The sequence below is a fragment of the Struthio camelus genome, chromosome 2 (genome assembly GCF_040807025.1).
Source record: "Struthio camelus isolate bStrCam1 chromosome 2, bStrCam1.hap1, whole genome shotgun sequence".
NCBI lineage: Eukaryota > Metazoa > Chordata > Aves > Struthioniformes > Struthionidae > Struthio > Struthio camelus.
In genome coordinates, this window is record NC_090943.1 from 164,491,734 (window position 1) to 164,507,107 (window position 15,374).

Genomic DNA, 15,374 nt, shown 5'->3' on the forward strand with positions numbered 1-15,374 from the left:
GGGAACAGGCATATGCAGTCATGCCGTCCTTTTGCTTGTCTATCAGTCCCTTGTGGGAGAGTTCAGAGAAAGCAAGCAGACAAGTAAAGAACTAAGAAGCGCTACGATTCTTGACACATTAACAAATAATAATGAAAAAAATAAAATGGCAGGACAGAGGTGGGGCCCAGAGCCTTGCCTCTGTCAAGCACAAACACATCTTCCAGCCAGCCAGCACATCTGCAGTGTGGCCCAACCACAATGGCAGCATTAATGGATTTTGAACAGATATGCCAGTGGGAAAAAAAGCAGCCACGGAGAGAAGAAGGTATCACGGAAGGTCAGGGATGGGTCACTAGAATAGGGATAGCAGTTATCACAGTTGTAGAGGAGTTTGTAGGGACATTAGACACAAATCTACAGGAAATCAAGCACCATTAGCTCTGCTGCTTGTGGAACTACTTATCTTTCCAGTGGCATTGAGTGGGCAAGACTAATACTTGTAGCCAGCGAACTTGGCTTACGGTTTGTGGTGTATTAGAGATCCTATATTTTAATGAATGCTTACAAGAAAATTACCCTCAAGACTAAGACAATGAACTAATCTTTAGATTCAAATCTTGTGAGCTTGGGCAATTCATGCATCCTTACAAAAAGCACTTTTGTGGGTAATGGACATCAGGTGACATTTAAATTCACTGAGATGCTAGATCCTCAGATACTTTAGTGGATCCAGCCCTTTGCTTCACTTTTCCTCATTTCTTCATTAACGGAGCTAGGACAATGCCCTACTGTTTATTGGCTCTCTTTAGAGTGCAGACTCCTCCAGCAGGAACCGATGTTCACTGTACATTTGTACAGTGCCTTGTACAATGGGCTCAGGTCTCTGCTGGGACATGAAAGTGCTATCATCATACAAGAAAGTAACAACAATACCATTGAGGAGACACCAGGCTCTGAGTTGCTGCGAGACTTCTTTGGTGCAACAGTCCAAGGAAGGAGAGAAAGGACGGGGAGTGGTAATTTTGCAAGCCGTGCTAAGCTTAGACAGTTTGACCCAAGTCCTGCTCACCCCAATAATCCCATTGGCCTTGTAGGCTAGGACGAGCATGGAGGATGGGATTTTGAGAGTCAGCTTATGCTGATACTAGTGGCAAGACTTCAGGGCAGACCTTACCTCAGCCAGCATGATGGCTCAAGCAACCTTGTTTTGGAGGTCCGGAAAGCAGGACTTATATTCATTGCAAGATGATAAGGAATAAGCATACAACTTTAAAGATACCCTTGCGCTGAGCATTGACTGAAACTGAAAACACCAATTCAATGTGCATGCAGCTGGAAACAGGGTGTAGTGCAGTTGCTTTATTTTTGACTTGCTAAGATTGTGCTGCATATGTGTAAAACACTGGGAAGACTGCAACATTTAGAAACACTATATCTTCTTGTAAATTAAATCCCTGTGATTTTTTTCTCCCAGTTTTCTGGAGGATTTTTAAGACCAGCAGCTCATTAAACTGATGGGGAGAGAGCGTTCTCATTAACGACAAATGTATCTTCATCCATACGCATAAGTTTTCAAACTGTGACTTTGCTATTTAAATAGTCTTTTAGAGCTATTTTTGTAAATTTAATATAGTAAAATATATGAAAAATTTACGGGCAAAAGGGGCTGGTTTGGCAATTGGTAAGATGAGTTACACAAACTGTGTAATAGAAATTTCTTGTTTGCACAGCATCATAGTGAGGTTTCATAGGTGGTTCGCTGCTGTTGGAGTTTATTGATATTTAATACCACTATAAATGGTTAATGGCCAATGAATCTATAACTGACACCTCATTAGGAGCTTAGGCAAGCAAAAATAGATAAAATATGTTTACCATTGACAATTTCTTCTTCCTCTTCCAATCTCCTCACCTGGCCAATGTCCAAGTGGCAGTTTGTAATGTGTGAAAAAGCTCTGGACTGAAAGGCACATAAAGATAAAAATAAAGAGGCGTTAATGTGGAAACAAAGGATGCCCTGGGAGCATTTCCTTTAGTGTGAATACTCAGGCAGCTTGGGAAACCCAGGTGTTGCCCAGCTCCCATCTCCTTGTTTGCTGGTGTGATTGGGGCTCTAGTTTTTTTGTTTTTTTTTTCCCCAGCACTCCCACTGCACTTGAGCTAGCTAGCCTAGACTCTCAGAATAAAGTCACGTGTCTTGTTCAACCACCATGAGTATGTCTTCTTTGTTATCTCTCCTGAGCGTTTGCATGAATGACCTGTTTGCAGCTGCCATACGGACAGAAATTGTCCAAATAAGGTTATTAAAGATGAGAGGAAAAGCATTTAAGTTAAAGAGGCATTTCTTCATACCTCACCACTTACGTGTCTTTAGAGCAAACTCCAGTAAAGATTCCACCATTGGATTCTGGAAAAGATAAGTGATCATCGTTTGTATTGAAATTTTTCACAGCTCTCCAAAAAACAGATTTGCCTTTCAGCCTGAAGTAGGTTACCTATCTCAGTGGCCGCTTAAACACCTCCAGTGGCATCCTGTCCAGCGCACTGACTGGGCTGTGGTGGGCTTGCCTATGGCTACTGAGGTCATTAGGCAAGAAAGCACCTTACCCTAAGCCGCCTTCTGTATGTTTTTGCTTGACTGGGGAGAAGTCCTCTGCATTATTAAGCATTCCCCTGCCAGCTGTGCTCTTGCAAGAGATTTTAGCACAGGTAGCACATCTTCCTGCCATCTCTGCAGGCATCAGAAGTCCCAGCTGTCTGTTGCTTCTTCTACTCGCACACGTGGTAGCCTCCAAAGCAAGCCATTTTGCATGTAGGGCTTCCTGGCTGCTTTCTCAGCCACTGCATTTGGACTAGTCTGGGAAACCCATCATCTGCTAAGTACTTTGCACTTTTCAGTAAAATATTGACCCTGTAGCAACAGTGCAAGGCTCTTCTCCCATGAGACCTTCCCTCATTGAGCCTATGTGAGTGACAGACAAGGATTTACTGAAGGAGCAAGGTTTTAGCACTGGTTGCTGGTGGTAGGGAACTAAAAAAAATTTTTTTTTTTGATTTAGTCACTGGCTGTCATTAAAAATAAATGAAATCACACTGCAATCAGTCAATAGATGACTATTTCCCAGGTGGCAAGACACAAGTGTAGGCCTGCAGTAAAGCAAAGAGGTCTAACTGGGTTAAAATAGAGTCCCATATTTGAGGTGGCAGGGCGAGACCCTCTGGCCTCCCTTTTTTTTATACTGTTAATAGGACCTGTGTGCAGCCCAGCTCCAGCCGGTGGGGTCAGGGGCTGAACGTGCTGAGTGTGCGTATGCCCTCGGCCAGTACAATCTCCTTGCCGCTGTCAGAAAGATGCAGAGTGGGACAAGTATTGCCAGAGCAGCTGACTGAGCGGCGAGCAATCCCAGTGAATACATCAGACCATCCTCCTGCCTCACAGTGGCTGCAGCTGCTTGCCAGATTTCAGCCAACCCAGAGAGCACTGCCGTGGCTGCCCGGTCCAGCGCACGCCTGGGCGTTTCCACCCTCCCTCGGCTCACACACGCAGCCAAGGGCTGCAAATCCCCCAGGTCGGTGGTGGCTCTTGCCATTTTTCTGAGCTCCTTGAGCAGCCCCCTGGCATGGCTACGGGCTGTGTGCGGAGCTGCCCTCCTTCCCCTTTTGCAAAGCCCTTCCCTGCCCCCAGCCTCTTCATGCGCTGACCTTGACCTGAACAGCATAATCCACCTCAGCCACAAGCAATCTCAGAGCATGGCGGGTCACCCAGGGATATATTTTTTTCCACCTATGCTGAAATCACCACAATGGGGCGGACTGCTCTAGGGGCCGCTTGGGAAGGAACTGCTGCCTGCTAGCTCCTCTTCCAACCCTAGAGATACACAGTTACGTCTCCAGCCAATGTCTGATGGATCCGTTACATCCACAAGCTCCGGTATTGGAAGGATGCAGGGTTTTTTGCATCAGGAGATGCTCCTCTGGCTGCCAGGACGTGCTGGGTGAGCAAGCCGATCCCACGCCGGCTTTCAGGGAACAGACATTGAGCTGTTTGGCTGTTGCAGTCAAACCTTCCCTCCCCTTTTTTTCCTACACTGGCCAGCAGCTGTGTTGTTTATAAAACGAATGCAGCCCTTAATGCAGCAAGAGATAGAAACAGTGAGAGGCTGTATTTGTTTGCTGCAAGGTGGTGAAGGAGAAGGGTTGATCTCTTAAAATACCCTGACAGCCTTTCTCTCGGTTATTTAAACACTAGATATCATGGTTATGAGCTTGCAACATAAATCCTACACTTGGCTCAGTGGGAGAACTAAATCCACACACTGAAATAGCTGTTCATATATACAGACCTGCAGAGAGGGACTTTCAGTCCCACTAAATATGTAACAGTGAGGAAAGAAAGGAAAAAAAAAGGCAGCCGACATATGAGAAGGGGCAGAGTGGAGCAAGTTGTAAGTAAGACTTGTGAGACACTGCTGAAAGAGTTGCTGTGCTGAGAACAGCCAAACGTGGTAGCAGCACACCAAGAACTGCGAGAGAGATGCTTTGCCCAAGAAAAAAAAAAAAAAAAAAAACAGGCGGGAAGAGGATTCCAGCACTGGAGAGAAAAATAAGCAGCTTTACTATAAACTGTTTTTGCTCTAGCTCAGTCCATCGCTTGCAACATGTGATATTAATCACAAATGCCCAAAACATCTGGGTGTGGGTTTCCAGCTGTTTAGTCTTCAGAGACTTTTAAAGAGGAAATCATCATCCTTCAGCACAAAAGTTCTGTTGTGTCGACATGGTGTTGTCACGTCCTCTTCTAATCCAGCTCTGCTAGGACAGGAAGGGGGAAAGCTATACTGAAATTTAGCCAGGTTTTTGCATAGTAGATGTTGAGGCCCAGGCAGAGATGGAAATAACTCAGATTTCACTAGTTACATCCTTTATACCAGTGGATTTGAAGAGCACCACTGCAGCAAAGCTCTTGTAGTGAACTGCGTTAATGCACTGAGTAAATCTGTTGGTCCCCGAGACACCGTTCACCTGTCCCAGCCTTCAGAAGCACAGTCAAAGGTGAACTGCTGCTTTTCTGGTAACCTCCAATCACCCTCTCAGACTTGCCTCTATGGAACAGGAGCATCTTGCTCTGTGGTGGACATTCACGCTTCGAGAAAAAGGTGAAATACTACCTCATCTCTTCTGGTTTGAACACCTTGCAGTATCCAGGCTAACTCTATCTCCAAGAATAATGCAGACCTCAGCACCTGAAAGCTCTGTGATGAGCTTTTGTAAAAATCTCAGATCTGCAAGCTGCCCATGTCTCTTCACTTAGAGCACAAGTCAAGGAAGTGAGCAGAGAGAGGCTGCAGGAAAGGAGATGCTGCACCTCTTACTAAAAGGTGAGACAGCACTCTCTGCTCAGTCTTCAGGGCTTTCCGTACAGGTACATGCCGTTCCTCACCAAAGGAACACTTTTTGTTGCAAAGTTGACATTTACACTGGTCCTAGCAACTGAGAGCTGCCCAGAAGTGCCAGCAGATCTTTTTTGTGCTGCAAGAAGGATTGGATGCACTCCTCTTTGTTAAACAAAAGTTAACTGCTTAAGCCTGACAGGCACACCATAGTGTTCTTGTGGAAGGAATGATTAGCCATTCCCAGAACAGCTCAGGCAAGAGCATAACTTTGCCCTTCTTTTGTAAGATAAGTTGGCACAGGTTCCTCCACTTTTCACTGGCAATGGCACAGGCTATGGTTAACCAAATCAAGCTTTTTGCTGGTATCAGTCCAATCACTGCTCCTGAATACACACATTCAGCAGAACCTGGGCTTAGGCATGCCAAATACTTGCTTTTGCCTCTTCAATTTTTTTTTTTTTTTTTTTTTTTAAAGTTACAAAAAGGAAGAGAACCCTGAAACAGTCCTGGCAAAGCCACACACTCACTTATCCCAGAAGCTTCCAGCACATTAAATTAGTCACAAGGTAAGAGCATCGCATCCTTACCAAGGTCTTCGTCCAGAAAGCACAGTTAAGACATTTTGGTTGTTGGGCTCTCGTCTCCTGCTCTGGCCACAGCCTTATCCAGCTCCCCTGCAACACATGGAAGGGACTTTCCCAAACCTCACAGGGATGCTCATCAACCAAGGCAAGACTATGTCAAAGGGAAAAAGAGACATTCTTTTAACAGGAAACTACTGAAGTAAATAAGGAGACCAGAATGGTCTACCAGCACTCAGACTGATATTAGAAGGGAGAATAGTACTTCTGCATCAAAACAATGGCTTAATTCTTTCCTGCATCTGTAGATTCCACTTCATCTCATGTTTTGGGAGTCCTTTCAAGACACTAGTGAAGAAGTAACAATACTTTTATCTCTGATGTTAGCAGTTGGACTCCTTCAAGGGGTCAGCATAGACCAGCTTTTAGAAATGCAGCACAGTAGCTGCAATGCAGTCAAGAGACCCAAATGCCTCCATCTAGCTGTCATTAACATGTCGCACTGAGGTGTTTATAGAACGTATTGGGAAGAGGAAGGACTCAGCAAGCATGGCACTGATCCCTGCAAACAAGTCAGTGTACAGACTGTAGATCTTTGTGCTATACAGTGCCATATGTAGAGAGACAAAAAACCCTTCAAACAGCAAATAAGTAGCACTCTAATGAAGCTCAATTTTTAAACGTGTTTGCTAGAGCAAAATTATCCTTTAATACTTCAATATTAACTGTTACTGGATTTTTGAAGTTTGTTGTGATTTGTTAGTGTAAGACAGTAGGCTGGAGCGGAAAACAAGCTCACAACATAAAAGTAGGATAGGTCAGAGTCAGGAACAAAAAAAGATTTCATTGCTACAAAGGGGTGACAAGGGATGCACTCCTATTGAGAAAGATCATTGTACTCCCAGTGAAGAATTAAGACACAAGACATTGCAAAGTTACAAATTTATTTGTTTTGAAATAAATACAAATACTTCATTAAGAAACTTTTCTTGATAGACTTTACACAATAGCTTTATTCTTTCTCGAAATTGTCTGTTCTTCCCACAAACCATTATGGATATTCTACACAAGAACTGAAGTTAGTCAATATAAAGTAACGTAGATGGTGGTGTTCTGAATAAGCAATCCCAAAGTATTATCATTTGATATTTTACTGCTCAGCATTTGAGTTTTCATGTTTACGTGAGGACTGCAATGCCATAAGTATGCACTGGAGCTCGTGACAACCTGCCCCACCACATATGGAGAGACAAACTGAAGAACACCCAACTGAAAATCTGACTAGCAGAACAGTATCAAGCCACTAGCATCCAAAAAAGTAGCCCAGGATAGCAGGCGGCTACATAAAAACCCAGAACCAGCTCATTGCATTTACACAACCGCTAAATACCATATTTCTCAGCTACAGTGTTGCTGGTGTCACCACTGTGTGGAATACACTTTTAGCCTCAGTGAGTTCTCAGAATTTCCAGTCTGGTAATTAGTGGCAGTTGAATGTACAGTATCTAATTACACGCCATCCTAATGCTATTCATCTCTCTTGACAAAGAACAGCTGGATCTGGCTTTGCTTACCAAATTCTGAATTTATGATTACGATTGTGCTGGACACAAAAACTTGAGATGCAAAGATAAGAAGCTGTCTGAAGTAAAAATCAAGCTGCTTCTGTTTTGCTGGCACGTACAGTCACTCTGCTTGTTATAACTACACCAACATTTGCAGTGTTGTAAACCCTTTGGCTCGAGATCCCAAAGAGGAAATGCTACCTCACTTACAAAACCTAAATCTTGTCCTCATTTGTCTAAGCAGGTTTTAGGTTCTGGGTTGGGGTGGCAGGGGGAAGAAGATTGGAACTAAATCTCAAAAAAGTGAAATAAAAAAAGTATAAAGATTTAGTTCATCTCAAAGTCACATTAAAATTGTCTATTTTAGTATTATATTATTGTACATAGGAAAACAGGCTTGAATACTAATGAATTAGAAGGCCTATAAATGCACGATACATTAACTTCTCTATCATTTGAAGTCAAGCTATATACAATGAATTCAACTCCAGCTTCAACATGAGGCCATAACACATTTGTTTTGTTTCCTTTTTTTAAAAGCCATCCATAATAGTGATTTTTCTCCCCCTCTAGAACTCTTCTCAAATTATGCCAGTTTACTTCAAGAGAATAAGGGATAAAGGGGATTGCAACAGTTTCAATTTTAAAGGAGGGTATTAAGAGAGTCTGTTTCGACTCTGAGGTGTTTACAACCACATCAACTTTTGGCAAGTAACCTTTAGAATTTGGCATCCACTGAAGGAGGGAACAATAGCAGCAACTGTCTGAGTTAGGAGAATAAAGATGGAGCAAACGAGATGCTTCTTTTCTTTGGTCCCTGTCAGACCCTGGTGAACAGAGTTCATCCTATGGAAAAGCTCGAGATTAATACCAGTTATGCTTTGTGATACACAGGGGGCATCCATTAATATTTCTAACTGCAACCAGTTAAACCAACCACGCGCGTTTAACACGAGACTTCCATGGACTTGGGGCTTGATTGTTCGGCATTGCTTGCAGAGTTTGGCGTCAGCTCAATGCGCGTGTCCGTGTGCGAGCGGTTCCTGGCACCGTCACCGGTGTGGGACCGGCTTCTTGTGCCTTCTCCTGTATGAGACCGGCTCCTTGTGCCTTCCCCAGTGTGGGACCGGCTCCTCTGTCCTTCCAAAGAGGTTACGCTGGAGCCGGATGCTGTACGGGACCTCATCAGCCTGGTCATGCTGGCAGAGGGGACTGAGAGAAGGATCTTTTATTAATGCCTTGCTTTGTGAGCTTGAGGAAGCCCTCACCATTGCTTTCAACCCTAACCACCCTTGGAGAAGCCTTCAGGATAGAGTATAGACTTTTCAGGCTAACTGCACATATAGAAGTACCACCGTTCCAGGCATAGATTCCAGGAGGCCAAATCACTTTGACCAAACTGGTGGCCATGGCTGAGGGATTTGACAGCTGTGGCACACTGCTGTGGCTGTAACAAGTCAGAGGAAGACTGAACTGAAGAGATGCATTAGACCTCACCTTACTTTCAGAGATTTAATCTTTGCTGGCAGTCCAGATAGGAGAGCACCTATACGACAGCAGTTGCCACAAGCACACACACAAAGTACAAACAGCCACAGATTAAAAAGGTCTCTGAACTAATGAGGTCTGTTATGTGCAGCATATGAATCATCATCCGTGATGCAATAAGGAGATACTATTACAAATATGCACTCTAAAAGCATCAAGACAAAGCAAAGCAGATATTTGTGGGCATAGGACAACATACATGGTTTTCATCACATAAAAACCACATAAGCTCCTGACTTTAGTAGAGGCTGGTTCGGTTAACAAGCAAGTATAAGTTTGGCACAGAAAGGGAATGTTATTTCTAGATTCAGCTTGAAAGTGGTCAACATTTTGCATAAATAACTTCCAAAGCCTACAGAGCAAAATAGAAGATGCCAAAACCAGGACATAAGGCAGCTCAGCAGTAATGCTATACCACCATCCACGTAGCATGCTCTAATCAGACTATATGCCGGTGACTCTAACAGGTTTTGCCTGCTGCACTCTTTGAAATGAAGCCGTTTTGTTGAGGGACATCTTTTTGTCTTCTCTGAAGCACAGGGACTTCTTTCCATGGTCATTAAAGAATTTAGAGTATGATGTATCATGCATATCAGAAAACATATTTGGCTAAGTGCCTTAGAATTACGAAAGAATTACATAGATATAGCAAAGGAAAGGTGGAAGAGCTTCACCCTTACATTGGAGAATTACTTGTTGATCTAAGACTATCCACAAAGCGCTCTACTATTTAATAACACAATCTAGTCTGCAAACCCCTCCCCTAGACATCAGATATCTTCTCCTCTTGCAACTACGTAGCCAAAAGGGGAAAAAAGATAACATCTGGAATCAGAAGAATCTATGGATGGTTAGATTCACAAGTTTTGATAGCCATATGAAAAATTCAATAAGACTGATACTTACTGTATCCCATTCCCTGAACAAAATATTTGAAGGCTTCTGCAAGTTTTGCAGGCTGCAAAAGAAATTGATTTTTTAATATATGCAACACTCATCGAGTTACATTACTATGTAATAGATAGCATAGAGCACCTATAGTATCTTAGGCATTCTCTGGATTCTACTGGATCTGTCTAAGAACTTCATTTATACAAGAAATTTCCACCAAATCAGACTCTTCTCTTCCCTATCCTGCTCCCCCACCCCACTATTTTAGTCCACCACACACACGCCTTGCAGAATGAGGTTAATTGGAGAAGCGACAAGTGGTCTCTGCCCGGCCCAAGCCTTCCTAATGTGGTTACTGAGGCAGAAGAGCCAAAGTAAAACAACCGGCCTCACAAAATATACAAGGCAGTTTGTACAGGGTCAGTAATTCAGCAATTCCTAATCAGCAGAAAACAAATTCAGAGCTGATAGTTGTGTTTATGGGGCAAAAATAGCTAAGCTGTAATACGCAAGCACAAGTACATGACTGACATTCTTGAAATAAAGCACTATTTTCTCTGCTACTGCCACAGCAGCCAAATAAGCCTCAACTGCAGTTATCGAGCTTGCAAATAGCGCTTTTATTTTGGTGTACTTTCATGTGAATCATTGCAAGGAATGGCATCTGCAAAGCAGAGGCACAATGCACAAATTCTTGTGCGATTTTTAAAAAAGCCTTCCCCCTCCCACCCCACCACTGTAAGAGCACAAACTGCTAGCATAGGTACTTCTCAGTTGCCCGAATTTACAAATTCGGGTTTCTCCTTAAGTTCCAGAATCCTTGCCATATTGCTTAGAAGTCAGTTTATAAAACACTACATGAAGTTATTTCGCATGTCAGATGTTTCAGCGGAGAAACACTAGGGCACGAGTAATTTTTAATTTCCCTAGATTTTTACTAGCAGACTTCGAACTTATGCTTAAACATATTTGAGAAGCTCCAGTTCATACTCAGTCAAGCCAGGGCAGTGCATGCAAGAACACAGCACAGTTATTTCCTGCCTCCCACTTTCCTGATCTATCCTAAAAATAGCCTAAATAAGAATGTTTTTAAAATGCTAGTGCACAAACCTTAATCCATATTAGCTTAATACATAAGCATAAAATACTTGCACATTCCCACTGCAGACCTTTACTTAGTTAATGCTTAATTAGTGGAAATTATGTCCCTTTCTAATCTAAATTTTCTGCTTCATTGGTCTTTAAAGAAAGAGAGCCCAGATGAACAACTGACATCATTTTTCATGAAATCATAACTATCCTTTTGGCCGACTTTTGGGAACAGCAAGTACCCTACAGGAAAACACCCATTTACTGCAGGCTGACATGCTGCAGAACAGGATTAGTAGGATTTCCGTCGGTCGAATCATACCTGGGAAACTTGAGGAAGCCCACCACAGTCAGCCATCTGAAATGGGAATAAGAACAGCAGCTTAGCACAACGCTAGAGGAACTCAGTTAAGCTGAGGATATATTAAAATGACCTTTCTAGATACCTGACACAAAAATGTTTCCTTTAGTTTAAGTAACATACATACAGATGAAAGCACCAAAGCAAGTAGGTAAAGATCTATAAAAGCTGGGACTACACCCCAGAGGTGTCCAGACCCTCTGGCAAAGCCATCAGCTTGGAAGTGATTACCAGTTTCTTAGAAACCAGACTACTAGACCTGGCTATGAGTTCAATTCTGGATTACAATAATGTGATGAGGTACTGAACAGACTGACAAACCAGGGAGAGGACAAACCTCTAAACATCGGAGGTGAGAGGGGAAAAAGATTTGCTGAGATTGTGGATGGCAAGCAACACAGTTGCCAAGGGAAGCAGGGAAAGCCAAATTAGAAAAGCCAGCTTGAGTGCATGTAATATTTTTGGAGCATTTCATTTTTCCTGCCACTCCACCCCTCAAAGTCAACCCAACAAAAACAGTACTGTTCCAAGGAACACCACAAGCTGAAAACAGTTGACTTGTGAATTACAGGAAACCCCAAATCCTATCTAGGATTAGCTAGCAGCAAAACAGGCCCGTAGCAAGGTTTGGCATCAGCCATATCCTCAAGCTGAGGAAAGGCTTGCCACCGAAAGAGTATTTGAGACAGTGTCAGATTTTTTTAATGGGGATGAGTCTGCCACTTCTGCTTTGTAGGTAACTCCTCAATGTTAGGAGGATAAAAGCATTCAAAAAAATCTACTGCTTACTAGCACTTACACTGAGCAGTCCAATAAATGAAACCTAAAGAGATTTACACTAGACACTCCCAGCAGAAGCATGAACAAACTAGTTTCACCATTTGCATGCTATTATGCTCATTCCATCTTACTTCATCAGTAATGAGCTGAAGAGCGGACCCACACTCTGAACGCCAAGTATCGGCCAGAGCCTTTGCAGAGTGCTTTGCTGTTTGGAAGCCCATTTTATCAACTTTGGAGAAATATTCAAGTTATCCTGGATTGTGTTTGTGTCAGAGACAGGATGACAAAACCGAGGTTGGTCCATTAGCTATCTATTCATCTTACTCTCTTGTTGAGAGAAAGGCAAGCACAGAAACAGAATGAATTGGTTTGCATTTCCAGTCTGCTGAAGGCTTTTTCAAGCCTTTCCAAATACCTCAAGATCAACTTTGCCAGCCCTAGTCAAATTCATTATGGGTATGCGAAATACTGAGCATTTCATCTCTCACTTCTGGTGTTTTAAAATGAAGGAGCTGGAAAATTCCCTGTTGTTAACCATGTCAAGCCCCGAGATCAGTTCACCCCACTAAAATACTTACTCTAAAGGAACTGCCCTTCCAAATCACAATAATTCAGATTAAGCCTACACATCTCCCTTAATAAGGGACCTGTGACTTCTCACTAGGTTGCCAGTGCTATATGATGTTGGTCTGCTTCTGCTTTTATTTGTTCTGATTTTAAATGAGAGGTATATTTAACTGCAAAAAAAACCCAGCTTTTGTTTTTACCTTAAGAAGCGTAGTCTTTGTTGGGTCCAGCTTTGAGTTACATTCAACCTGTATTGAAGAACAGCAGCATACAGCATCACACACAAGATCATATTTATGAGCTACTGGATTAATATGGATGAAATATTTTATTTTCTGGCTTAATAGGAACTAAATTGTACCTGAGGCTTTCATATATAGAACTCTTAAACCCAAGTTCAGATTTCTGTTTATATTCTTTTCCATGTGCAAACCCACTATCTGGGAATTAGTTTTTTTTTTTTTTTTTTAAATGTTTCTGGACTCTACTGGCAACAAGTGTTGTTTATCTTGCGATTTGGGGTCATCTGCTAGAGTCCCAGGTGGTTAGCAGCCATATGGCCAATGGCCAAGAGACTGGTCATGCCCATTAAGGCACAATATTTGAAGTCATCCTGTCATCTGAGACTAGTTATAAGGGCCAAAAAGAAGCTCTTTGCTTCCACAGTGACCCAGGGCAGAACTCCAGCACCACAGAACAAGTTAAAATGCCAGCAACAGACTCCTCTCTAAAGGAAAATATTTGCGGTTCACTGGAATTGCTGTGGCAATTGTTCCTAACACAGCAGCTATTAAATAATGGTGAGCAGACAGAGGGTACAAACAGCTAAGAATAACAGCAGCTCTCCCGTGGTCCGACAGAGGAGAGCCATCTGGGCTGGATCAATAGCCAGTAAATTCACTGCGCGGGGTGTCAGGTCTGCCGGGCTCACACAGCCCCTTGGTTTGCATGTCGATTAAATGCAACAGCAAAATGCATGCTGTTACGGATTTCTCAATGTACGCACCACAGCATCCACAGCAGGGGAACTGTCACCAACCACCAGGAGCACAGGGCATCTGCAAGGAAGCACATAAAATGGGTATTATTTCAGTAACCCAGCCCAAACTTCCTCTAAGCTTCATTTTATGTCACTGGAAGGGTAAATCAGTTAAGACTGAAAGAAATTAGTTTTGCATTCCACACACCTTAAACAGACTGTATTAGCCACAAATATACTGACATGCTCCTATACCATGTGTGAGAACCTTTTCTTTTCCTGACCTCTTAGCAATCAGCCCTTCCTTGTGCTCGTATGCCTTGTTTCAGAAGAAAATGAATGTGGGTATCAACATCAAAATCTTCTCCCTCCACTGCCTCCAACTTTTGGACCTGTCAGACAATTTCAGCCAGTTTGGCAGAAGAGCAGACTCTCAAGATCTCCTGTGTGTAAACATAGGCAGTGGAACAGAGAGGCGCTTGAAAACTTTTTTTTGTGCAAGATGCAGCATAAATGAAAAGTCATTAGACACCAGAAAACCTGACAGATAACCATTCCCACACCTGCTTTATCTGCATGATGTCTGGGGGATTTTCTATTAGTTTTGGTTACATTTTCTTGGTTGTATAGATATGGCTTACAGGCATTGAAAGGCTATAATTTTCATTAACTAGGACAGATTTCCACATTAAGCTAAGCATATCTACTTTCCCAGTAGCTTAAATTTCATAAGCTAAAATTTGTAGATACCCAGCAAGTGATAGGCACTACTTAACCTCACATTCCAGCTAATATGACACTGAAGTTTGCAGAGGGAAGGTCTTCCTAATGGAGTCCCTGGCTTGCAGGAACCTTTTTTATCTCCTAGACTGAATTTGAAGAGCTTTTGCTAGCACATAAGCACAGCAATTCAGCTACAGCTCTGGAGTGTCTGCAATGCGTCCACAGATTGCGCCTCTTAGCTCATAACATGTACAAGTGAACCGGCAGGAAATATGGTACTTACTGCAGGGTGACAACATTTATTCCGGGAACAGGGCGCTCAATCTCTAGATCTCGCCGACTAACAAAAAAAAAGAGAAAAAGCTTTTAATACACTTAAATTTTACAGATACTTCCATATTCATCCATTTTAAAGAAATTAGGCATTCACATATTAATTTAATCTGATACATATAGTCTCCACAACTGACGGAGAATCAGTTTTAGCCTGAAGCTAACATCAGTGTCTTAGTGGAGCCCAAGTCGACCTCTTCCCCCACACGGTACAAGGACCTTCTCCCATAAGTAAACCACCTGAGATTCCTTAAAGGTGCTAACAGGCAGAACTTTATACTGGGGGAAAACATAACTCCATCACAAGCAGTATTGGACCAAAGATCTGGACAGCATCTTCAAACAGTTTTCGGTTAAAAATCAGGTAAATGTATTTACCTGTTGTAAGAGTTGACAAAGAGATGAAGGTTGGTTTGATTCATATCATTAATAATATGTTGACGGTAAGTATGGATCAGGTCATGGTTGCTGTGAATCTCTTCCTACGGAGAGAGAATCATTCAGAATAGGGGCTATTTTCTGCAAGGACCTGAAGACATGGCACTATCAGACTCATATCTACGCAACAGAAGTGCATCT

General features: G+C 42.6%; 1 protein-coding gene across 1 annotated transcript in view; it reads right to left on the reverse strand.

Annotated features, from left to right (window-relative positions):
• Positions 1-6,883: 6,883 nt before the first annotated feature.
• NDRG1 (N-myc downstream regulated 1) overlaps positions 6,884-15,374 on the reverse strand; it is a 38,945-nt gene continuing 30,454 nt past the window's right edge. The window contains exons 10-16 of the mRNA XM_068933366.1: positions 15,174-15,277; positions 14,746-14,802; positions 13,767-13,818; positions 12,961-13,008; positions 11,372-11,407; positions 9,976-10,027; positions 6,884-8,733 (exon numbers count right to left, since the gene is read on the reverse strand). Coding sequence (XP_068789467.1) covers positions 8,468-8,733; positions 9,976-10,027; positions 11,372-11,407; positions 12,961-13,008; positions 13,767-13,818; positions 14,746-14,802; positions 15,174-15,277 — 615 coding nt within the window. The 3' untranslated portion in view covers positions 6,884-8,467. The remainder of the gene's footprint in view (positions 8,734-9,975; positions 10,028-11,371; positions 11,408-12,960; positions 13,009-13,766; positions 13,819-14,745; positions 14,803-15,173; positions 15,278-15,374) is intronic.